This window comes from Erinaceus europaeus, chromosome 1, assembly GCF_950295315.1.
Source record: "Erinaceus europaeus chromosome 1, mEriEur2.1, whole genome shotgun sequence".
Lineage (NCBI taxonomy): Eukaryota > Metazoa > Chordata > Mammalia > Eulipotyphla > Erinaceidae > Erinaceus > Erinaceus europaeus.
In genome coordinates, this window is record NC_080162.1 from 160,715,694 (window position 1) to 160,740,393 (window position 24,700).

General features: G+C 40.8%; 1 protein-coding gene across 1 annotated transcript in view; it reads right to left on the bottom strand.

Moving 5' to 3' along the window:
* BPNT2 (3'(2'), 5'-bisphosphate nucleotidase 2) overlaps positions 1–21,491 on the bottom strand; it is a 41,168-nt gene extending 19,677 nt beyond the window's left edge. The window contains exons 1-2 of the mRNA XM_007538830.3: positions 20,850–21,491; positions 6,381–6,543 (exon numbers count right to left, since the gene is read on the bottom strand). Of these exons, the coding sequence (XP_007538892.1) occupies positions 6,381–6,543; positions 20,850–21,236 (550 nt within the window). The 5' untranslated portion in view covers positions 21,237–21,491. The remainder of the gene's footprint in view (positions 1–6,380; positions 6,544–20,849) is intronic.
* Between the last annotated feature and the right edge of the window lie 3,209 nt (positions 21,492–24,700).

The window sequence follows — 24,700 nt, forward strand, 5'->3', positions numbered from 1 at the left end:
AAAAAAAAAATCAACAAGGAAATAGAGGCCTTCAATGAAGTCATAGATGAGATGAGCTTAACAGATAATTCAGAACCTTTTGTTCCCCCATAAAAGAATATACATACTTTTCAAGTACACACAGAACATTCTCAAGTATCGACCTTATGTTGGGACACAGACAGTCTTAAAAAATGTATCTTTTCTAGGTACTGTCCAGCAAACCATAACAAAGGGACTTTTCAAAGTTAACCCAATTAACAAATAATGTGATGATAATATTAACTATTGATTGTCTTTTTGAACCCTAAGACAGCAGGAACCTCACATCTTCACTATAGAGCCCCTACTTCCCCCAGTCCTGGAACCCTTGGATAGGGCCCACTTTCCCATATGCATCTCCCAATCCAAACCAAATAACATTGCATCTGCCGATCACAACCTTACCAAAGCAACGATTGCTACCTCAACATGCTTCACCTCAGAATGTATCCAGAGACTTCACGTGTGGAATGACAACCCTTCAGCTTCATTACTCGGGTGAGACCTTTCCTTTAATAGTACACTCTAATTTCATCTCAGGTAGTTCACTTTCCAACAAAGTCCCATAACCTAGATATACACCAGTTTCTGTGAGAGAGAGCTTATGTGCACACGTATCCATAAACTACTGCAAAATATATACCTGAAAGCAGGACTACACTAGAGTTTGCAGTGAGTACCTCCCTAACACTTCCTCTCCACTATTCCAAGCTTGGGATCCATGATTGCTCAACAAATTGTTTGGCTTCATATGTTAACTCTCTTTTCAATCACCAGGTTCCAGATGCCACCAGGATGCTGGCTAGGCTTCCCTGGATTGAAGACCCCACCAATATGTCCTGGAACTCAGCTTCCCCAGAGTCACACCCTACTAGGGAAAGAGAGAGGCAGACTGGGGGTATGGACCGACCAGTCAACGCCCATGTTCAGCAGGGAAGCAATTACAGAAGCCAGACCTTCTACCTTCTGCAACCCTCAACGACCCTGGGTCCATGCTCCCAGAGGGATAGAGAATGGGAAAGCTACCATGAGAGGGGGTGGGTTATGGGGATTGGGTGTTGAGAATTGTGTGGAGTTGTACCCCTCCTACCTTATGCTTTTGTTCACTAATCCTTTCTTAAATAAAAAATTTTTTTAAAAAAATGTATCTTTTCTGACTATGAGGCAGTGAGGTTAGAAATCAACCACAGTGGTCCAGGAGGTAGCGCAGCAGTAAAGCTTTGGATTCTCAAGCATGAGGTCCCGAGTTCAATCCCTGGCAGCACATGTACCAGAGTGATGTCTGGTTCCTTCTCTCTCCTCCTATCTTTCTTCCTTCTCATTAATAAAATAAATAAATTCTAAAAAAAAAAAAAAGAAATCAACCACAAAAAGAAAGAAATACTCCCTAACTATGAGGTTTTACAGTATACTTCTGAATAATGCCTGGATCACTGAAGAAACCAAAAAGAAAATGAAAATTACTTGAGAACAATGAAAATGAAGAGATCAACTACCAGACCTGTGGGATGGAGCAAAAGCTGTCCTAAGAGGAAAGTTTATAACAATACAGGCCATATTAATAAACATCGAGATCTAAAATGAGCTACCTAACATCACAACTAAGCCAACTAGAAAAGGAGCAACAAAGAAACCCAAACATCAACAAGAGGAGGGAAGTGCTCAAAACGAGAGCAGAAATTAATGAAATAGAAACCAGAAAGACAACTCAAAATATTAATGAAACCAAGAACTGGTTCTTTGAAAGGACAAGTAAAACAGATAAACCACTGGCTAGATTCACAAAAAAAAGAAAAAGAGAGAAAGCTATGATTAAGATGATCAGTATGAGAAAGATGAAATCACAACAGAAGATGGGGAGATACAAAGAATCATATAAAATATGATTATAATGAATTTAATGAATATAATATAATGAACATAATGAATAGTGAATATAATGAACATCTCTCTATGCAAATAAATTGGACAACCTAGATGAAATGGATGCATTCCTAGAAACATACCACCTGCTGAACCTAACCCAAGAGGAAGCAGATAGCTAGAACAAGCCATCACTAGTATAGAAACTGTATCAGTCATTAAAAATCTTTCCAAGAACAAAAGCCCAGGCCCAGATAGCTTTATTGGGGAATTCTATAAGACTTTCAAAGAAGAACACCTATACTCAAACTTTTCCAGAAAACTGTAAAAGGGTGAACACTACCAAGCAAATTCTATGAGGTGACATCACTTTGATCCCCAAAGCAGCAAAGGCTCTACCAGGAAAGAAAATTAGATTCCCTGATGAACACTGATGCAAAGAACCTGAACAAAATCTTGGAAAATAGAATCCAATAACATATCAAGAGAGTAGTAATTCACCAAGACCACATGGGATTCATCCCTGAGAAATAAAGATGGTTCAACATCCGCGAATCAACCAATGTAATTCATCATATCAACAAAAAGAAAGATTATAAAACCACATGGTTTCTCAATGGATGCCAAAAAGGTATTCAACCAGATCCAACACACACTTATGATAAAGACCCTCCAGAAACTGGGACTAGAAGGACCATTCCTAAACATAATAAAGACCATTTATGACAAACCCACAGCTAACAGTATTGTCAATGGGAAAAAGCTGAAAGCTCCCCCAAAATTAGGAACTAGACAAGAATGTCTACTATCTCCACTGTTATTCAATATAGTTCTCAAGGTCCTCACCATCACAATCAGAAAAGAAAGAAATATCAAAGGCATACAGATTGGAAATGAAGTAATTAAACTATCACTATTTAAAGATCAAAGGATATTATACCTAGACCACCCCAAAGACTCCACCAAAAAACTACTAGAAACAAAAAATTCAGTAGAGCAGCAGGATACAAAATCAATACATATAAACCTGGCATTTCTGAATACAATCAAGGAATCAGAGGCAAGATAAATAAAATATTCAATCCCACTGACAATAGAACCCCCCCAAAAAAAATACCTTGGGGTAAATCTCACTAAGGAAGTGAAGGGCCTTTACAATGAAAACAACAGGACGTTGCTAAAAGAATTAGAGAAGGACACACAGCAGTGGAAGAACATTCGTTGTTCCTGGATTGGAAGAGTATACATTATTAACACAGCCATTCTACCGAAAGCAATCTACAATTTCAATGCAATCCCTATCAAAATTCCATGGGCATTTTTAAAACAAATTAAATAATGTGTCCAAATATTTTGTGGAACCACAAAAGGTCACGAATTGCCAAAGCACTTCTCTGTGAAAAAAAAAGATTATGGAGGTATCACTCTCCCCAACTTCAGTTTATACTACAAAGCAATAATAATCAGAATAGCATGGTACTGGAATAAAAATGAACACTTAGATAGATCAATAGAGCAGAAGACAAAAATCCAGAAGTGAGCCCACACATCTATAACCACCTAATATATGGCAAAATGTCTGCAACCACTCAATGGGGTAAAGAAGGTCTCTTCAACAGATTGTGCTGGGGAAACTAGGCAGCCATATGTAGATAAGTGAAACTAGACCACCACCTAACACCATACACCAAGGTCAATTTAAAATGGATTAAAGATCTAGATATTAGACCAGAAACTCTAAAATGTATATAAGTAAATTGCTGGTATGCTCCTAGTTCTGCTTCTGGGATCCCTTCTGTTACATTGCTTGATGTTGTGGTCTATTTACATGGTCATTCTGTTACATTGGTTTGGTCTCACTCCCCCTGCCTTCAGAATTTGGTTTAGTCCTTGCTAGTTCCGTGCTTCTTCCTTCTCTCCGCCCCCATCCTACCTACTTCCTTGGTTCCTGACTCTTCTGCGAGAGGAGAGAGAAGCAGGACAGAATTGGGTTGTGATTAGATTAGTTTTTTGAATCGTTCGCTTGTGAATAAAGAAATACTGCTTCTCCGCTCAGCCATGTGTCCCTGGTCGTCTGTCTCCCGCCGTGAAGCTAGCCCGGCATACTGGCGCCCTAAACTTTGACTGACATATGGCGCAACAACGTGGGACCTAACCTGCCCATCCCTCAGATAAGTGAAGACGTTTGGCTACCTATCCACTATGGGCTGCTTTTCTACTTATGAAGAGGTTTCCAAAGGCCTCTGCCCTTTCTTCATGAGACAGCTTCTCTGTCTCTGGAACATTTCGCTCTGGGCCACACTCTGGTTTCTGCCCACCACCCGCCCACAGGAACCAGCTCGCAGGCGCAGGGTGGCGCTGGGTGTTGGGCGCAGGCTCCCTCCACGCTGCTCCGCCGCTGGGGCCAAGAAGGCGGGCAAGGCAGGCAAGGCGGGCAGGGCTGCAGCCCATCCTGGCCCCCGCCGCAGGGCACCTATACATTGTAATCTTAAAATCTTGTAACAAACTATTAATAACCAAAAAATAGTAAAATGAGACCCATTGGATTGCTTTGGTGACTTAAATCTTTCCTTACTGAAGAATCAGACATAGTAAGTCACCATTACTGATACGTAGCATGCCAGAATATAGTGGTCTAACAAAAAATTTTAAAGGCTGAAAATAACTGATCTAGTTCAAAAGTTACATACCACACTTAACTACTCTAATTGCAAAAATCTAATTGTAAAAGCAGTCTCAAAACAGTAAAGCATCTACCACTTTGTACAGAGCACTTGCTCTCATTCTGCTTCTATAGTTAAAAACAATGGCAATCCAAGACCAGTGAAATACCTCACTTGGGTAGTAGAGTGCCCATGTGAGTAACGCAGGCTTGAGTCCAGCCCCCACTTCAGCAAAGGAAGCATAAGTATTGTCTCTTTCAGTCTTTCTATCAAAAAAAGGGGGGGAGGGAGATTAGAAAACGAGGTCTGTGGGGAATTGTGAGAATATAGTAGAACTTGGTGGGACCCCCCCCCCATTAAAAAGTGAGGGCCTGAGGGGCACGGCCAATCCTATCAGTCGCTCTCTACTAAGAGGTCAAATAAGGAAGGACAAGGCCTCCAGGGTCTGCCTATCAGTCTCCCTGCCTCACAACAGCCCACTCCCTTATTATCTACATAATCATTGTTTTGCCAGAAAGTCCCCTCCCTACTTCCCCACCCATTCCATTCCATTGATCATATCTGATCTATCTTCTCTCTGTCCTCAGGATCCCGCTCTGGCTGCTGGTTACCGATAACCCTGCATTCTCTTAACCAATTAAACCTCTTCCTCAACAATTACTGGAAAAGTCCTGACCCTCCCCCAGAGCCTTTGCCTCCCTACCATATATGGTATACATACATGTCACTTCCTCCTGTGACCCTTTCCTCCCTTCCATATATGGTATACACATGTTACTTCCTCCTGCAACCCCTTATAAACCATACTTTGCTGTTCAATAAAGGGATTTTTGTGCACGACAAATCCCCCTGGTGATCTCTGGTGGTGGCTCTTGCTACATAGGGAAAGACCCAGTCACTCACCCCTGCTGTGCCAGGACATTGCTTGTGGGCCCCCCTGCATCTGGTGCACAACAGAGCAGGTAAGCCCTAAAGTTTTTGCCCGGGAAGAGGCCTCCCCACCAAAGAGTCCGACAGAGGTCTCACATTTTTTAAATGGGCTAGGGAAGCAGCTCAGTGATTTCCTGCATGTGCAAGACCTTGTTTACTCCCCAGAATTGCATAAATTGCATTAAAGTAAATAAACAAATAAATAAAAGCGATAAGGGAAAGGACAGTGACAAATCTGCCTGAGTATACATGTTACATGCTACCATGCAGAAGGATCTGGGTTCAAGTCCCTGGTCCTCATCTGCAAGGGCTGGAAGCAATGGAGCAGTGATGTAAGTGTCTCTTTCTCCTTTTCTCTCTCCCTCTCTCTCCCCTCCCCCTTCTCAATTTTTCTCTGCCCTAACAAATAAAAATTAAGCAATTAATTAAAAAACTAATAAATCATAGAGATAAATTTTAATAAATCAACATTATTTTAATTAAGTAATATTGGTTTTTAAAGACTGTATAATATATGCTTCCAGTGTACAATTTCATACCTCTTCAAAATGTGTTGTTATGCCATGCCCACCACTTTTTGTTTTTTAATAGAGGATCTTTTTCAGAAAATATTTATTTTTATTTATGTATTCCCTTTTTGTTGTCCTTTTTTGTTGTAATTATTACTGTTGTCATTGTTGTTGGATAGGGTAAAGAGAAATGGAAAGAGAAGGGGAAGACAGAAAGGGGGAGAGAAAGACACCTGTAGACCCACTTCACCACTTTTGAAGCGACTCCCCTGCAGGTGGAGAGCTGGGGGCTCAAACCAGGATCCTTACACTGGTCCTTGTGCTTTGCGCCACCTGCGCTTAACCCTCTGCACTATCACCCGACTCTCAACCTCAGTTTTAACTTTAAAATTACCTGTATATTCCTGTGTAGCATCAAGTGGGTCAATCCACACAGTAACACTTTCTGCTGGCACTTCTTTAGGAGTGGTTATTTCCTTCAGGATTTCCTCTGGAATCTTACGATCCCATGAGATAACCTCCTGATCAGTTGCATCCACGTGCTCCTCTGTATTTATCTGCATCAAAAATTGTTTACAGTTTTAAAAAAAATGTAAAAAGAAAAACAATCACTATCTGAGAAAACAAAACAAAATCACATAAAATCAAAGTAGACAAATTAATATTGTTGATAATTTCAAGGCATGTCACTGTAAAACCAAAATATACTATAAAATGAAATTCTAATGAAGATATGAAAAGAATCCTGTTGAGACACTGCCCAAGAATAGGACTTTGGGACTTGATTAGCATACAGCTAAGGCTGAATTGTGAGAATGTAATTAGCATATGGCTGTCAGGGTGATAGACTTAGGGAAACCAAGTCATTTAACTTCCAGGTGGCCAGAAGTCCAGCCTTTTTTTCCCCCCAGCTCCTTCTGCTCCTGCTCAGGCCAACTTGGCTTCCCATGCTGCCTATCCCAGGAGACATGTGGAGCTGAACTTTAATAATTTATGGATTTGTGTGCCTGACCTACTCTTAACTTGTGCCCACTCCCAGCCAAACTGCCCCTCTAATTCTTTTATTTTATTTTTTATTTTTATTTATAAAAAGGAAATACTGAAAAAAAAAACCATAGGATAAAAGGGGTACAACTTCACACAATTCCCACCACCAGAACTCCGTGTCTTATCCCCTCCCCTGATAGCTTTCCTATTCTTTACCCTCTGGGAGTATGGACCCAAGGTCATTGTGGGATGCAGAAGGTGGAAGGTCTGGCTTCTATAATTGTTTCCCTGATGAACATAGACATTGGCAGGTCGATCCATATTCCCAATCTGTCTCTCTCTTTCCCTAGTGGGGCAGGGTTCTGGGGAATCAGAGCTCCAGGACACATTGCTGGGGTCATCTGCCTAGGGAAGTCTGGTTGGCATCATCTTAGCATCTGGAACTTGGTGGCTGAAAAAAAAAGAGTTAACATATAGAGCCAAAGAAATTACTGACTAATCATGAACCTAAAGGCTGGAAAAGTTCATATGAAGAGTTGGGGGGTAGATAGAGTAGATAGCTAGTAGGCATATTTTAGTTATATTCCATAGGGCCTGTGGCTATACTAGTTTTTTTTTTTTCTTTTTTTTTGTTTCTGAGCCTGACATCTGATACGCAGAGGGATCCAAGTCATTGTCTGGGGAGATGATGGCATGGCTGGAAAGAGGACTAGAAAGCTGGATCAGGGAAGAGAGCAGCTCCCAATATGGGAAAGGAGTATAAATACTGTTGACTATAAACCCCGTCAATTTGATCTGATCCGGGGCCCATATTCAACTTAGGAGCCTATGTGACTTCTGCATCCCTGCAGATATGAGCTCACATTCTGTGGTCATGAGTAGAAATGTTCCAAGCTGCCCCAATTTCAGAGCCCATCTTCCTCAGGTGGAACATACGGTATGTTGTCCAGCCTCCCTTCAGAGGATGGAAGAACATTCATTCCCTGCCGTTGTTGATCCAAGTTGAGGGCAAGGTCCTATGGGGGCCCACAAAGGGGTCTATTGTGTTGTTTCTGATAAAGAATAACCAGTAACAAAAGTGAGATGGATTTATTCGAGGTCTAGGCCCATCATGTCTGTTTGGGAATCTCAGGATTCCCCAACTAGGGCCCCAGCTGATGGGTGGCCTAATAGTGACTAAAGAGTCATCGTTAAAGTAAGCCAGTCTCTTGCCCTTATTCTGCTTTTGCAAGTCCTTACTTTGATAAGATTAGCTTTGGAGTGAGTGAGGAAGTATAATAGGAGGTAGGTGAGGTGACCCTTCTAATTTCTATAAATAATTACAACAGAATCCATATTGGAAAGGAAGAAGTTAAATTAGCATTATTTGAAGATGACATGATCATATATCTAAAGAATCCAAAAGACTACCAAAAAACTACCTGAAGCCATCATTAATTCAATAATAGCAGGATATAAAACCAATATCATAAATCTGTGGCACTGCTATGCACAAGTTATTAGTCAAAGAAAAAGGAAATGAAGGAGAGAGTCCAACTTATAAGGGAAGCAAAAACAACAAAATTCCTAGGCGTAAATCTACCAAAGGAAGCAAAAAGATCTCTAAAATGAAAACTACAAGATATTATCCAAGGAAATAGAGGTGACACAAAGAAATGGAAGAATATCCCTTCTTCATAGATCAAAAGAATAATATTATAAAAATGGCCATCCTACCAAAAGATATCTATAATTTCAAAAATCCCAAAAACATTTTTCAAAGGAACTGAACAAGTAATCCAAAAGTTCATGTGAAAACACACACAAAAAAAAAAAGTTAAAAGAAACTCCTGAGAAAGAAATTATTGTTTTAATACTACATGTGATACCATGCCCAGAGAGGACTATAAAAATTGGATAAGGGCAAAAGACTGGCCTACTTAATAGTGGCTCTTTTGGTCAACTGCACACCACCTCATCATCTGGGGCCCTAGTTAGGGAATCCTTGGACTCCCACACAAATATGATGGGCCTAGACCTCTAATGGATCCCTCTCTCTCTGCCACTACTGGTCACTTACATCAGGAATGGCATCACCATAAAGCAGTGGCGGTAGGGAAAGCCTCAGTCTCCGAATGGAGACTGGGATATCCTGCCCTGCCACAAGGAAGACTAGTCCTGAAACGAGTGCATCCTAGAATGTTCTCCAGCTGTGACCATAAGCTGTCAAGCTCAGACCAATAGGGAACTCAGAGGTTACACAGGCATATATATGCATGCCCTGGGTCAGGTGGATGGCTGTAAATTAGTTAATTGTATTCAGATTTTGTTTTTTCAAGAACGGGAACTATTCACTGCCCTAATCCAACTTTCTAGCCCTTATCTCTACTCTGACACCATTTTCTCAGACAACATTAATATCCAACTTCAGGCTAGCTATATACTCAAGCGAAACCATAACTGTGTGTCCCCAGGAACATGCCTAAAATGGGCTTTCTAGCTTTCTTCTACCCCAAGATCCCAAAATCTCATCTTCTCTATCCCTACTTTTTGGCTCCTATTCATTAACCATTTTGACTCAATTTATGTCCTACCACCTTCAACAATTTGCAGATGCTACCATGATGCCATCCTGACTTCTCTGGGCAGATGACCTCACCAGTGTATCCTTGAACCTCCCTTCTCCAGAGCTCTGACCTACTGGGGAAGGACAGAAACAGGCTCGGGGTACAGATCAACCTGCCAATGCCCATGTCCAATGGAGGAGCAATTACAGAAGCCAGAACTCCTACCTTCTGCACCTCAAAAACAACCTTGAACCATACTCCCAGTGGGAGAGAAGTGATAGGAGGAAGAAAAAAAAGAGGGCTTTGAATTCCAGGCTTCATCAGCACCCAGAGAGAGAGGAGGAAAAAAAGACGGACATATGGAGGTAGTAATGTTGTCATGAGTGGCTCAGAAGAGAAGAGAGGATTGGATCAGGAAGAAAAAGGGTGCAATTATATATAAATGTAGACAGAAAGTTGGAGAGATAATGGCTGGGCCATGTGATGGCTTGTAGTTACTCTACAGGAGCAGGGGTAGATAGCATAATAGTTATGCAAAGAGACTCTCATGCCTGAGGCTCCAAGGTCCCAGGTTCCATCCCGGGCACCACAATAAGCCAGAGCTGAATGGTTCTCTGGTAAGAAAATAAATAAATAAGAGTAAACACAAAAAGTTATAGAGTAATAATTTCCTAATTATCTCTGAAAAGTACTCTGAAATATCCCAAATATAGAAGAGATAAAACAGTAATAACAATATTCTAGAAACATCAACATGGGATGATCTCAGTCACAGACAGAAGTTGACAAACAAGATCAGAAGAGAAAACACTAAGCAGAACTTGGAATAGAGTTGGTGTATTGCACTAAAGCAAAAGACTCTGGGGTGGGTGGGGGGCAGGGTTCAGGTCCTAGAACATGATGGCAGAGGTCCTAGTGGGGGTTGTATTGTTATGTGAAAAACTGGGAAATGGTATGCATGTACAAGCTGTCAAATGTATAAATGCTATGTATGTACAAACATGTATTTACTGTAGAGTGTAGAACATTAATCCCCCAATAAAGAAATAAAAAAAGGACAAAAAGGATAAATACAAATTTTTTAAAAGGGGGGGATGTCTAGAACTATAGTCCCAAATTAAAAACCAAATGTTCTCCAACTGAGAAATGGATAAACAAAATGCATTTACATTCATTCAATAAAGTACCATAAAAATAAATGAAGCATTAATTCATATACTACAGCACAGATGAACTCCAAGAAAATGATGCCAAACAAAAGCAGCAAGACACAAGAGGAAATGTACTAGACAATTCCATTTATGTAAAATAGCCAAAACAAGTAAATTCACAGAGACAGTAAATAGTGACTGCCTGGGACAAGGAGGTAGAAGCAGAGTCGCAATGGCACAGGAACATTATTAAGACGATGAAAATAGTCTAAAACTGACCAGTAACACGGTTACACAACTTGGTAAGTCTAAGTGAGACTATCAGGCATCTAAAGAAGCACATTTCAGTGTATGGAATGACAAATACAAAGGCAGTGGTGGGAGTGCATCTGGTATATTCAGAACTCAGGAAGAAGGCAGAATGTCTTGAACAGTGAGCTGTGAAGAAAGGCACTGGAGTTGAGGTCTGAGGTCAGTCAAGTAATGGAAACCAGATGGTGAAGTACCCTGCAGGCACAACAGAGTCCGTTGTCCTCCATCATGACCTTTATAAACAGTGTGTGAAGGAGTCTGTTGCAGAAAGCTAGAATGGGGACATGTAGAGAGGTATAAAAATAAATTAAAAAGAAATTAAAATCACAATATGCAACAGACAATTAATTACCAAGAAAAAAAAAAAAACCTCATAGGTAAATTATTAAATAACGAGGCAGAGCAACGATGCTAGATATAATATCAATATCAAAGCAATTGAGCTTTTTTATCATAAGCAGCAAGTATAAAAAAATTCAACATTTCGACTCTCTTAAAAGTTTAGACCAGGGAGAACAGAAACAACCAGTGGCACAGCTATATACAAATAATGTCAAAGTCATAAATTATGGTGATGTTGTGTATGATACAGCAAATCGTAACAAAGGGATTTTCAAAGTTAACCCAACTGCCAAATTTGATTACAGCAATAACTATCTATTGACTTTTTAAACCCTAAGACAGCAGGAACCTCCCACTTCCTCTATAGAGCCTATACTTCCCCCAGTCCTGGGACCTCTAGAGTGGGGCTCACTTTCCTGCATGCCTCTGTCAATTCATACCAAATGATATTGCATCTGCTGATCCCAACCTAATCAACACAACGAGCACCACCTCAGCATGCTTCACTTCAGACTGTGTCCAGAGACGTCAAGCATGGAGTGTCAACCCTTCAGCCTCATTACTCGGGTGAGACCTTTCCTTTCATAGTATTCTCTAATTCCATTTCAGGTGGTCTACTTCCTAACAAAGTCCCAAAACCTAGATACAGACCAGGTCCCATGAGATAGGGCATATGTTCACAAATATCCATAAATTAGGGCAAAATATATACCTGAAAGCAAAAGTTCACAATAGTCTGCAGTGAGTCAGTATATGCAACAAGCAAGTAGTAAGACCTAAAAAGACACCATAAAGTTCATAATGATATAGTGCCTACTTAGACTTAGATACCCTCCTCACCTACTTCCTATTATACTTCCCTCAGTCACTCCAAAGCTAACCTTATCAAAGCAAGGACTACAAAAGCTGAATAAGGCCAAGAAACTGGCATACTTTAATGATGACTCTTTAGTCACTAGCAGGCCACCCCATCAGCTGGGACCCTATTCAGGGAGTCCTGAGATTCCCAAACAGACATGATGGGCCCTGAATCAGATCAAACTGACAGGGTTTGCAGTCAACAGTATTTATACACCTTTTCCATATTTGGGAGCTACTCTCTTCCCTGATCCAGCTTTCTAGTCCTCTTTCCAGCCATGACATCATCTCCCCAGACAATAACTTTTTTGCCCATAAAATCCTTTTAATGTGCAATTGACTTTGATTTGCTAGAAGTTTACTGAAAATTTCGACATTTATGCTCATTAAGAATAAGAGTTTGTAACTCTTTTTCTTGCAGCATCCTTATAATGCAATGGTATTTCAATTTAAAAAATTATTGGGGTGGGGGTAGATAGCATAATGATTATGCAAAAAGACTCTTGGTGCCTGAGGCTTAGAAGTCCCAGGTTCAATCCCCCTCACACTACCCTAAGCCACAGCTAATCAGTGCTCTGGTAAAAAATAAATAAATAAATAAAATAGTAAAATAAAATCAAATTAAAATTCTTAAATTACTTTTTTATTTTGAACATAATTATTTTAGATCCTTTCATATTGTTTTTTAATCTCTTTATTGGGGAATTAATGTTTTACATTCAACAGTAAATACAATAGTTTGTACATGCATAACATTTCCTAGTTTTCCAAATAACAATACAACCCCCACTAGGTCCTCTGTCATCCTTTTTGGACCTGTATTCTCCCCCCCTCCCACCCACCCCAGAGTCTTTTACTTTGGTGCAACATGACAATTCCAGTTCAGATTCTACTTGTGTTTTCTCTTCTGATCTTGTTTTTCAACTTCTGCCAGAGAGTGATATCATCCCATATTCATCCTTCTTAAATTACTTTTAATTATTTTTCAAGTAGTTTGTAGGCCATAAATTATTTTGGGTCAGGAAAATTACCCTGTCATATTGATAGTGGTGTGTTTCCCTGATTATTCATATTGCCTGAAGTATTCACAATTAACATGATTATTTTCATATTTGAAGAAACAGTCACATACCTTCATTAGTCTAATAACGGTTTTCTCATGCATTATCTATACTTTATTGCTTCTTAAAAGGTAACTCCTAACACTGTATAACTTATCTCAATCCAACCAAGGTAGGCCAGATGTTCTGAGCATCCCAAATGTTTTCTCAGAGGCAGTACCCTGAAATATTTAAGTTTGTGAGCTTGTTCCCAATCACGCAAAGTAACTTAGCAACTTACTCAACTTAAGTTACAGCAACTTAGGTGAGATGACAAACAGGTGGATTTCAGGCCAGTCGGTGGCACACCTGGTTAAGCGCTCACATTACATTGTGCAAGGACCTGGGTTCAAGCCCCTGGTCCCCAACTGCAGGGGGGAATTCTCACAGGTGGTGAAGCAGGGCTGCTGTCTCCTTCCCTCTCTATCTTCCCCCACCCCTCTCAATTTCTCTCTGTCTCTATTCAATAATAAATAATTTTTTTAAATGTGGCAGGGTAGATGGCATAATGGTTATGCAAACAAACTCATGTCTGAGGTTGCAGAGTCCCAGGTTCACTTCTCCACACCAACATAAACCAGAACTGAGCAGTAGTCTGGTAAAAAGAAAAAAAGAAAAAAAAAATCATTCCATTTTTAAGATATAAAAAAATTTTTTTTTAAAGTAACTTTTGGGGCTGGTTGGTGGCATACCTGGTTGAGTGCACGTGTTACAATCCACAAGGACCCAGGTTCAAGCCCCCCAGTCCTCAACTACAGAGGGAAAGCTTTGTGAGTGGTGAAGCAGTTTTGCAGGTGTCTCTCTCCCTCCCTATTTCCCCCTTCCCTCACGATTTCTGGCTGTCTCTATCCAATAAATAATAATAAAAAAATAGATAATAATAAAAAATAGATAATAATAAAAAAGATAATAATAAAAAATTTTTAATATGTGAATTTCTTGGGTAGTGTTCTGCACAGCTTACAAAGTCACTCAGTCTACTCTTTCTTTCTGAATACTGCTTTCTGTCTCTCACAAGTCCTGTCACCAAGTGTGCTGCCTTGAAGAAGGTATGCTGCAACTATAATGAAATGTTCCTCTCACTCTCCTTATTTTTGGATTATTTGCTTGCTCCAGTGATGTTAGAACTCTGCTGAACTGTATAACTTCCATAAATAAACTCTCATCCATGGGTGACTGCCTAAATTGATGTGCTTGGAGGGATTAGAGAAATGCCATTCTGCCATTTTGCTGACTTGACTCTAAAGTATTCTGACTTTCAGAGCTTATATTCTTAGTTTATGTTCTTAGTGACAATGCTAAATCAGTACTGTAGAGCAATACTATGCAAAAACCACATTCTAGATGTAAACAAATAGAGGTGACTTCCAAAAAACACAAAGAAGATGGTCCAGAGGTGGCATAGTGGATAAAGCATCGATTCTCAACCATGAGATCCCAAGTTCAATCCCCGGCAGCACATGTAACCAGAGTGATGTCTGGTTCTTTCTCTCTCTCCTCCTATCATTCTCACGAATAAATAAATAAATTTAAAAAAAAAAGACAAAGAAGTACCTGGGTCTTGACCACTACAGCCTATAAAAAATGCCAAAGCCAAATCTATGTGGCAACTACTGAACCTTTTGAGTTAGATTTATGACTACAGTTTAGGTCATCCTCTTCATAGACTTTCTTTTTTTTAGTTTTTTTTTTTTTTCATAAACTTTCAATATAGTTTGTGCTAAAACTGTATTTGAAAAGATCTTCACTGATTAGGGAGAAATAAACACAGTAAGAGAACAAAAGCAGCTCTGCTTTCGCACAACTGTCATAGAAAACTTACACTGAGGAGTCATGATAATCATTAAATTACTACTTATTGTTATTTTACAGATAAAAGATATTTATCTTCTACAATCACTAAACATCTATAATCTTTTTTTTCTTTTTTTTTTGGCTCCAGGGTTATCGCTGGGGCTTGGTGCCTGCACTACAAATCTACTGCTCCTGGAGGTCATTTTCCCATTATGTTGCCCTTGTTGTAGCATCTATAAATTTAATACCCACCATTATAAACATCAGACATATAAAACAATCTTTTAACATAGGATGTCCCAGATGCCCCCCCCACAAGTTGCACCTTTATGTTTTTTATCCTCTTCCCCACCAATAAAACACCAAATGTGCAAGTCAGAACAAAGGAGTCATTTTTTACAAAGCCCTAGAAATTCTCTTGTATCTCTCCTTCTACAAGTATAACCTCAACTCACAATGTACCCTCCTAGGTTAGAAAGATAGCTCAGCACTAAAGCACAAGACTAGCATGTCTGAAGTCTGCTGGCCACGGGTTTAACAGCCCCACTGTAAAAAGTCAGATCTGAGCTAGTCATCCTCCCCCAAAACCCAATAAATGCAAACTTAAAAAAAAAAAAGGGACAAGCTCAAAGGAAGGAAACTTTTGGGGTAGAAGATGCAAAATCTAACGAGAATACTCCTATATTGCTTTCTAAAGGAAATTTAAAAAAACTTAGATGATCCTCAGGCTATTAGGTGAGTATGCAAACCTAAGACTATTTTCCAGTTATATAGCCTATGACAAATTATTTAACAATTTCTTTATCTGCAAAATGGAGGCACCAGTACTCAAATTTCCTATATCATTATGAGCAAATTAGCATTGACCAGAGAGCTTAATTCAATGCTTCATTTACTGAGGACTAAATACATGTTATTAACAGCAACTAAAATAAGATGAGTATAATTTCCCACAGACTGAGTTCTAGTCTTCATCTTTCACAATGCCTGTCTCTTAACTGGTCTCAACCATCTCCAAATGGCCATGGCTCAAACAAAATTTTGCATACTGCAGGCTACAAGAAAAGTCAGGAGGGCTGACAAAACAACTCACTTGGATAGTATAGTATACTGCTGTGCCATGCGCACAAGCCAGGTTTGAGCCTGAGCCCTACAGATTTGAAGGAAGCTTAGGTGCTACAGCCTCTTTCACTCTCTCACCTCGTTCTATGGGTCTATCTAAAAAAAAAAAAGTAAAGCTCCCTTCAATACTCTAGTGTCAAACTATCGATCAAGTTCTAACTCCTCTGAGTTTGGCATGTCTGTCTAATCTCTTCTATGATATTTCTCCCAATGCATTTGATTCAGATTCATCAGGTTACTTGAATTCACTATACTATGACCTCTCTTGGGTCTGCTCATCTGAATTTTCCTTATCTACAATGCTTGTGTCTACACAACTCATTAAATTACTATTTATTGTTATTTCCAGATCAAAACACTAGCTAAAAGAAGTTAAATGACTGGCCAGAATCTCATGTGTTGGTGATTTGGCAAATGTCCTTTCCATTATATTAGCATTTCTCAAATTTTTCCAGTGAGCATTCCTATTGAGAGAGGAGTTTAACCCTCAACTTAGAGATAAAGGAAGACACACAAACTACTCCTACTAGTTTGGAGTACAAAGCTTTTTTTTTTTTTTCATGCAAGGGTATTGATACACAAGTGATTCCACTGCTCCCAACCATTTTTTTTTTTCATTCTTTTTATTTCAGATGGAGAGATGTTATAAACAGACAGAAAGGTGGAGAGTCACACAAAGACAGTGGAGTTTCGACCACATGGTCCTCTCACATGGCGCTGGAGCTTGAACATGGGACTTAGCTTATAAAAAGGCAAGTGCTATACTAGGTGAACCATCTCCCTGCCCATGATGTATCAAGCTTTATCTACAAGTATGTCATTGTCCAAAACTGTAAACAATTCAAATGAGCACAGGAGTCCAATACAGAGGTCTCTGCACATTAATTCAAAACTTTAATTCTAAGTTCTCTGTTCTAGAGCTGGAAATCCCACTCTCAAAAAAACTATCTTCAGTCTTTGTTTTCATTATCTACAAGAGTATAAAAGACAGTGTTCATACAATTGGCTAGTTATTATTTTCACACAATGAAATCAAGCACTGTCATTTAGGAAAAGAAGAAAGGCAACCCTTAGGACTTTCCCAAAACCCCTAACATGATAAAAACTGAACAAAGAAATCCAAAAATCCTAGACCAAATATGATTTACTTTATTTTTCTCATCTTCATTTATTTATTGGATAGAGACAGCAGAAATTGAGAGGGAAGGCAGAGATATAGAGGGAGAGACACCTGCAGCACTGCTTCACCATTTGCAAAGCTTTGCCCCTTCGGGTGGGGACCTGGGGCTTGAACCCAGGTCCTTTCACATTGTATCATGTGCACTCAACCAGGTGTGCCACCACCTGGCCCCCCCAATATGATTTTTTTTTTTTAGAACAGCACTCAGTTCTCTAGGGTGGGGCTTTTCAGCTTGGGCATAAATGAAGAATTGGGAAAGATAATTCTTTGTTAGAAGGGAAGTTCCTGTGCATTCTGAGATATATGTCCTCTATCTTCTTCCAGTAACAAAGTGTGCAGTCATTGCAAAATATACATGAGGCAAAATTATTCCCCAGCTAAGTGCTCTAAAGTTATACATATTCTTTTTCTGAGGAGTGAATATTAGGGAAGTTTAGGGCTCCTGCTCTAGACAGGAAAACTGTGGGAGAAAAGAGATCTCTCTTACTAATAATTTGCACTGGATAAATAAGAGGGAAATCCATGACTCTTCAATGTAAATTTTCCATAAGGCAATAAATTAAGTGGGATATAATTTATGATCCTAGGGAAAAACAAAAAAAAAAATCAAATGGCTCTTGAGAAACAGCCAGACATTTATGACTAAACTTCTGGATGTATGGGGGGGGGGGGGGCAGATAGGAACAAAGGAATCTAAGTTTCCACTTAAAATGGCTGTTTGAATCTCTTCTTAGACAACTACATTTGGCTACTAATCTTACAATAAAGTAATAAAAGGAGACAGCTCAACATAACACTATTCTACTTTGACATTTTTAATCAACATATCTGCTATTCCATTAATCACCATCCAAAATGAACACTGAAGTTTTGCTTGTGACTATTCAAACACACACACACACACACACACACACACACACCAGAGAGATCTCAACATCTGAAATTCTGAAAGCTTAACTTTTGTGTTTAATAAAATGCAGCCTGCTACCATCAGCAGCTATTTCCTTAGCCATCCTTAGTAAGTGAGGAAACAAATACAGTCCTGTGGCAGTTAACCATGAAGGATGGAAATCACATGTGAACACATATGCACACATCATGTCTTCAATTTTTCAAAAAGTTTATTTTTAAAAACTCAATTGTTAGTTGTATTTCACTATTAATGTGCTAAGCTCCTACAATTGTGTTTCCCTAAGAAATCATATGGCTGTGTAAGTTTGTTTTAAGATAGCCTCCTGGAGACTCAGCTTTAGACAGCTCACATAAACTGAAATGGAGTGTCAAGAGCCTCAAGTTGCCTAAATGCAAAGCAGACATAAAAGGTACTTTTAAAGTTGCTTTGAAGATTAAACGAAGTCTTTATGTGCTATCTGAGCACCTACAATGCGTATTCTTCAGTAAACAGTTACTGTTACTACTGTTCTAACATTTTTGTTCCTTTTTTTTTTAAAAAACCAGAATACTGCTCAGCTCTGGCTTATGGGGGGACTGAATCTGGGACTTTGGAGCCTCAGGCATGAAAGTCTTTTTGCATAACCATTATCCTATCTACCCCCGCCTACTATAACATTTTTAAAAGATGTACTTATTAACTGACATGGACCAGAGCACTGCCGTGCAGCAGAATATGCAATACCAGAGATCACAAAACCTAACATAGGCAAGTCCTGTGTTTTACTGAGCCACTACCTCTACAATTGTTACAACTGTCATACCTCACCTTCTCTGTAACTATTTATTTATTCCATAGACCCTAAATGGAGGAATGTTTTTCTGAAAAAGAAAGGTATTTTGCAAACACATCTTACATCTAGACGTACTCATAAGATAGTAATTATGATAAAGCAAGACTAAGGCAAAAGAAATGGTCTACGTTTTGTTTGAGTAGACATTTGAAAGTAATTCTACTGTCCATTACATCTGCTATCCAGCAGCTCATGATATGAAAGTCAATGTTCCTTCTTGTGCTTTTCCCCCACAAAAAAGTTAAAGGAAAAGAAAGACATAAAGAAAACCAATAATGACGACAGGGGGAAGGGCTACAAAATATATGTAATGCTATAATGGCAATACTTTCCCAACCCTTTCAAGAACAGTAAAAGATCAGACACTTTGCAAAGAAGTCAGGGTTTAGATTTCACTGTTTATCTAATTAATAAAATTCCACTGGAAATAATTCTTTCTTCCCAGTAGCCAAAACCTGATGCTAGATAAATTAAGACATAAGCTTTGCTGTACTATGTTGAGCTCTTGCTCAGGGAATTAAAGACTCTTTGGAAAAAGTGTTATTCAATCAACAACAGCTTCACTTAAATGAATTCAGAAAATATCAACAACAAATCCAAGATGCTCTAATTTTTCCCATAAAAATGCTGATTCTTTCCCAAGAAAACAACACACACACACACACACACACACACACACACACACACACACACACACACGCCCAGTCCCAGGGAGACAAATGTTCAATTCCTAGTCTCTGGAGTAAACCCGGGATTGATGGTTGAAATGAAGTTGCTGATTAAAATACTTTCGCACACTTCCTTGAAGAACCCTCAAAATAAGTGTCATTAAAAGGGAACTGATAACACGATGGGGAAAGCAATTCATGAGCATATGGTTCCCCAAGCCCCAAAGACCACAAATGCCCTGCAAACTCAAGAGCTCCGGAGCAAGACTTACAGCTCTGGCCTTCAAACTGGTTCTGAGAAGGCCTGCCAGGAAATGTGCGTTTTACTATCATAACCCCTCCAGGGAGTAAATCAAGTCTGGAGATGAAAAGAGAATGTTTGGCCGATCCTCGGGGTGTGTGGGTGTGGGTGGGTGTGTGTGTGGGTGTGTGTGGGTGTGTGGGTGGGTGGGTGTGTGTGTGTGGGTGGGTGGGGGTGGGTGGGTGGGTGTGTGTGTGTATCACAATCCCTCCCTCCGGTGATTAAATCAAGAGTCTAGAGGAAGAGAGTGTTTGACCTAACTACCTCCAAGTGGTAGTTGTGTGTGTGTCTAAGTGTTTTACAATCATAACCCCTCCTGTGATAAAATCATTAAAACAAAAGAGTATGGAGATGGAGGAGAGTATCTAGCCTAACCTCTGGGTGGTAGAGTGTGTGTGTGTTATTATCATAATCCCTGGGGGGGGGGTGTTGTGTGTGTCTATCATAATCCCTCCTGTGATTAAAAAAAGTATGGAGGAGGAGGAGGAGGGAGTTTTAGCCCAACCTCTGGGTGGTGGGTTTGTGTGGGTGTGCCCGCTGTCTCTCTCTCAACAGAAGCGCCTAAGGTGTGAAAGTCAAGCGTCTTTCTCAGCCTTTTCCCCGCTAGCACGGTGCCCTGGAGGAGCGGCCCGACACCTGAGCCCCCGCTCGCCCCGGCTGGGAGCAGGGCCTCGGCGCACGTAGCACTCGTGCATTTCGGTCTCCGGGCCTGCAAAATGGGAGCCAGACCCGCCAGCCCCGGGGCTCAGGCACGCACCTGCACGTTGGGGAAGGCGGTCTTGAGCAGGTAGAACATCTTGCGGTTGGACAGCACGTCCCCGCTGGTCATCTTGTCGTCGGCCCCCTCGCGCGTCTTCCCCTTGGACTTCTCGTGGAGGACGTTGCTCTCGCGGACGCGCCGCACCTCGTCGCCCCCGCGCATGGCCGCCAGCACCGACACCGCCAGCATCTCGCGCAGGTCCACGCTGCTCCCGTCGGCCGCCGCCACCGGCCCCGCGGCGCCTGCCCCGAGCTCGCCGCCCAAGCCGAACAGGCTGAAGCGGCCGGCCATGAATCCCGAGTAGAGGTGGTAGAGCACGCCGAGCCCCAGCAGGCAGAACACGGCCACCCCCAGCGGGGACAGGCGGATGCCCATAGGGGCCATGGCGCCAGGGGCCGCGGCGCACCTAGGCCTCCCCTCGCCCGCCGCCGCCGCCGCCGCCGCCGCCTCCAAGCTCCCGGAACCACAGACTACAACGGCGCCCGCTTCCCCGCGCCCCCGGACCCCATCGCTCCCTCCCGAGCAAGGCAGATCTGCGCCGCGGAGCCCACCGTGGTCGCCCCCACGCGACGCCCCACTAGCTCAGGCAGCGCGACACCCAGGAGGCTCGCGGGTCTGGCTCCACGTTACCCAATGGCCGCGAGGTGAAAGGGGAGCATGGGTGTGTATCCGGGTTACGCGCGGGGGGCGGGGCAACCGGCCTCCGGGGCTCCTCCCCCCAGGCGGGGCGGTCGAATCAGAGCTCCCTCTCGGGGGGGGGGGGGGGGGGGGGCGAGGACTAGGGGTCGGGTTTGTCTTGGGGTTTTCAAGTCGCTTGCCAAGTGACACAGCTACTTTCCCTGCAGGGAGAGCGGCTGGAGTGCTTTGTGAAAATGTCAATCTCCGTTAAGCAATACTTGCCTGAAATAACAGCATCGAGGACGATCGAGATTTCTCATCACTCTCACATTAAAGATCAAGAGAAAAATACACAAGCCATTTTTAGGCGTGTTTTCTCTCCAGCCTGTTCGAATGTGGCTGGAGATGATAGCCATGAATCACCTGCTTTCTTGCTAGCGGGAGAGTCAGGGCTTAACCACAGGAATTTCACCTGGCTTTTTCTTTTTTTTAATTTTTTTATTTGTTATTAATAGAGGATTACAAGATTATAAAATGACAGTAATGGTTCCACACTACACCCACCACCTAAGTCCTGTGACCCAGCCTGCCACTTCCCAAAGATAACCACCATAGTTCTCACGTAGTCTTTTGATGTGTTGTCGATTTCGATTTGCTAAGATCTTGTTCAGGATCTTTACATCTATGCTCATCAAGGATATAGGTTTATAGCTTTCTTTTCTGGCAGAGTCCTTTCCTGCTTTGGTGGTCAAAGTGAAGTTAGCCTCAAAGAACATGTTTGGGAGTATTTGTCCTTCTACAGTTTTCTAGAATAGCTTGAGAAAATGTTAGTTCTTCTTTGAAAGTCTTGTAGAATTCCTTAGGAAAGCCATCTGGGCCTGGGCTTTTATTTTTGGAAAGATTTTTGATGACTGATTCAATTTCCATACTAGTGATTAGCTTCTTTAAGCTAGCTACTTTTTCTTGGGTTCAGCTTTGTGATATGATTCTTAAGATGCACCCATCACGGGAGTTGGGCTGTAGTGCAGTGGGTTAAGCGCAGGTGGTGCAAAGCACAAGGACTGGCAGAAGGATCCCGGTTTGAACCCCGGCTCCCCACCTGCAGGGGAGTTGCTTCACAGGTGGTGAAGCAGGTCTGCAGGTGTCTATCTTTCTCTCCTCCTCTCTGTCTTCCCCTCCTCTCTCCATTTTTCTCTGTCCTATCCAACAACGACAACAACAATAATAATAACACAACAATAAAACAACAAAGGCAACAAAAGGGAATAAATAAAATAAATATTAAAAAAGATGCATCCATCTCTTCTAGATTGTCCAATTTATTTGCATAGAGATGTTAATAATATTCAAGTATTATCCTTTGTATCTCCCCATCTTCAGTTATAATTTCATTTTCTTTCATTCCTGATTGCTTTTATCATAGCTGTCTCTCTTTTTCTTTTTGTAAATCTAGACTGATTTATCTATTTTAGCAATGCTTTCAAAGAAGCAGTTCTTGGTTTCATTAATCTTTTGAATTATCTTTCTCATTTATACTTCATTAATTTCTGCTTTGATTTTGACTACTTCCCCCTGTAGACGTTTGGGTCTTTTTGCTGCTATGTTTCTAGTTGGTTCAGTTTTCAGTTGTGATGTTAGATGGCTTACTTGAGATCTCTGCTATTTGTTAATGTGGGACTGTACTGCTATAAACTTCCTTCCTTTTTTTAATATTTTATTTATTTATGAGAAAGACAGGAGGAGAGAGAAAGAACCAGACATCACTCTGGCACATGTGCTGCCGAGGATCGAACTCAGGACCTCATATCTCAGAGTCCAAAGCTTTACCACTGCGCCACCTCCCGGACCACTAAACTTCCTTCTTGAGACAGCTTTTGCAACATCTCAGAGTCTGATAGTTTTTATTTTTGTTGTTCTCTAAGTAATTTTTAGATTCTCTTTTGAATTCTTCAGTTTTTCAGAAGAGTATTGTTTAGTCTCCATAGTCTGGGTGTATTTATTTTGTTTTGTGGTAGAATTCTAACCTCACCACCTCATGTTCAGAAAAGATACATTTTATGATTTTAATATTCACATATTTATTAAGGCTATCTTTCTGTCTCAGCACATAGTCAATCTATGAAACTGGTCCATGTGCACTTGAATTTATATTCTTTTCTTTCGGGATGAAAGGTTCTGAACATAACTGTTAAGTTCATCTCATTTATGACTTCATTTAAAGCCTGTCTTTACTTGTTGATTTTATTGTCCTGATCATCTGTCTCTTGCTGTGAGTGGTGTGTTAAGGTCTCCTACTATTATTGTGTTGGTGTCTATGTCTCCTTTGAAGTTAGGAAATGCTTGTTTCATATATCCCGCTGCACTCATATTGAAAACATATTTTATTGACAATGGTTTTATTTTTATGTTGGATTGATCCTCTCACCAATATGTAGTGTCCATTTCTGTCTTTTCTCACCTTCTCTGCCTGGAAGTCTATTTTATCTGATAGCAAAATAGCTATTCCTGCCCTCTTGTCTGCATTACTTTGGAATACCTTGTTCCAGCCTGTCACTTGGAGCTTCTGTTTGTCTCTCTTTTGTATGTGTGTTCCCTGGAGACATAGACTAGATGATTCTTGCTTTTTAATCTGTTCAGTCACTCTGAATCTTTTGATTGGTGAATTTAAGACATTCATATTTAAGGTGATTATTGATAAATGTGGGTTACTTATAGCCATCCTGATTTCTGTTTCACGATTGTTCTGTATTTTTGTTAATTATTTTCCTGTTTGCTTCTGCTTGTTACTTTTTTTCTTTTTTTGCCTTCAGGGTTATCACTGGAGCTCAGTGCCAGCACTATGAGTCCACTGCTCCTGGTGGCCATTTTTGCTTATATTGAATAGGACAGATAGAAATTGAGAGAGGAGTAGAAGGTAGAGAAGGAGAGAGAAAGACAGATACCTGTAGACCTGCTTCACCACCTGTGAAGCAAACCCCACAGGTTCAACTGGGGGTTCAACTGGAATCCTTCCATGGGCCCTTGCACTTGGTGTAGTGTGTGCAGTTAACCAGGTACACCACAACCCAGCCCTCTTCTGCTTATTACTTTGTGTGGATAGTTTCCATAATGGTATTGCCTATTTCATATATGTTTTCTGTTTGTTTCTGTACTCCATTTTGTTTTGTGGTTACCATGAGTACTATGTATACCTTACAATATCTATAGCAGTCTTTTTTAAGTTGGCCTTG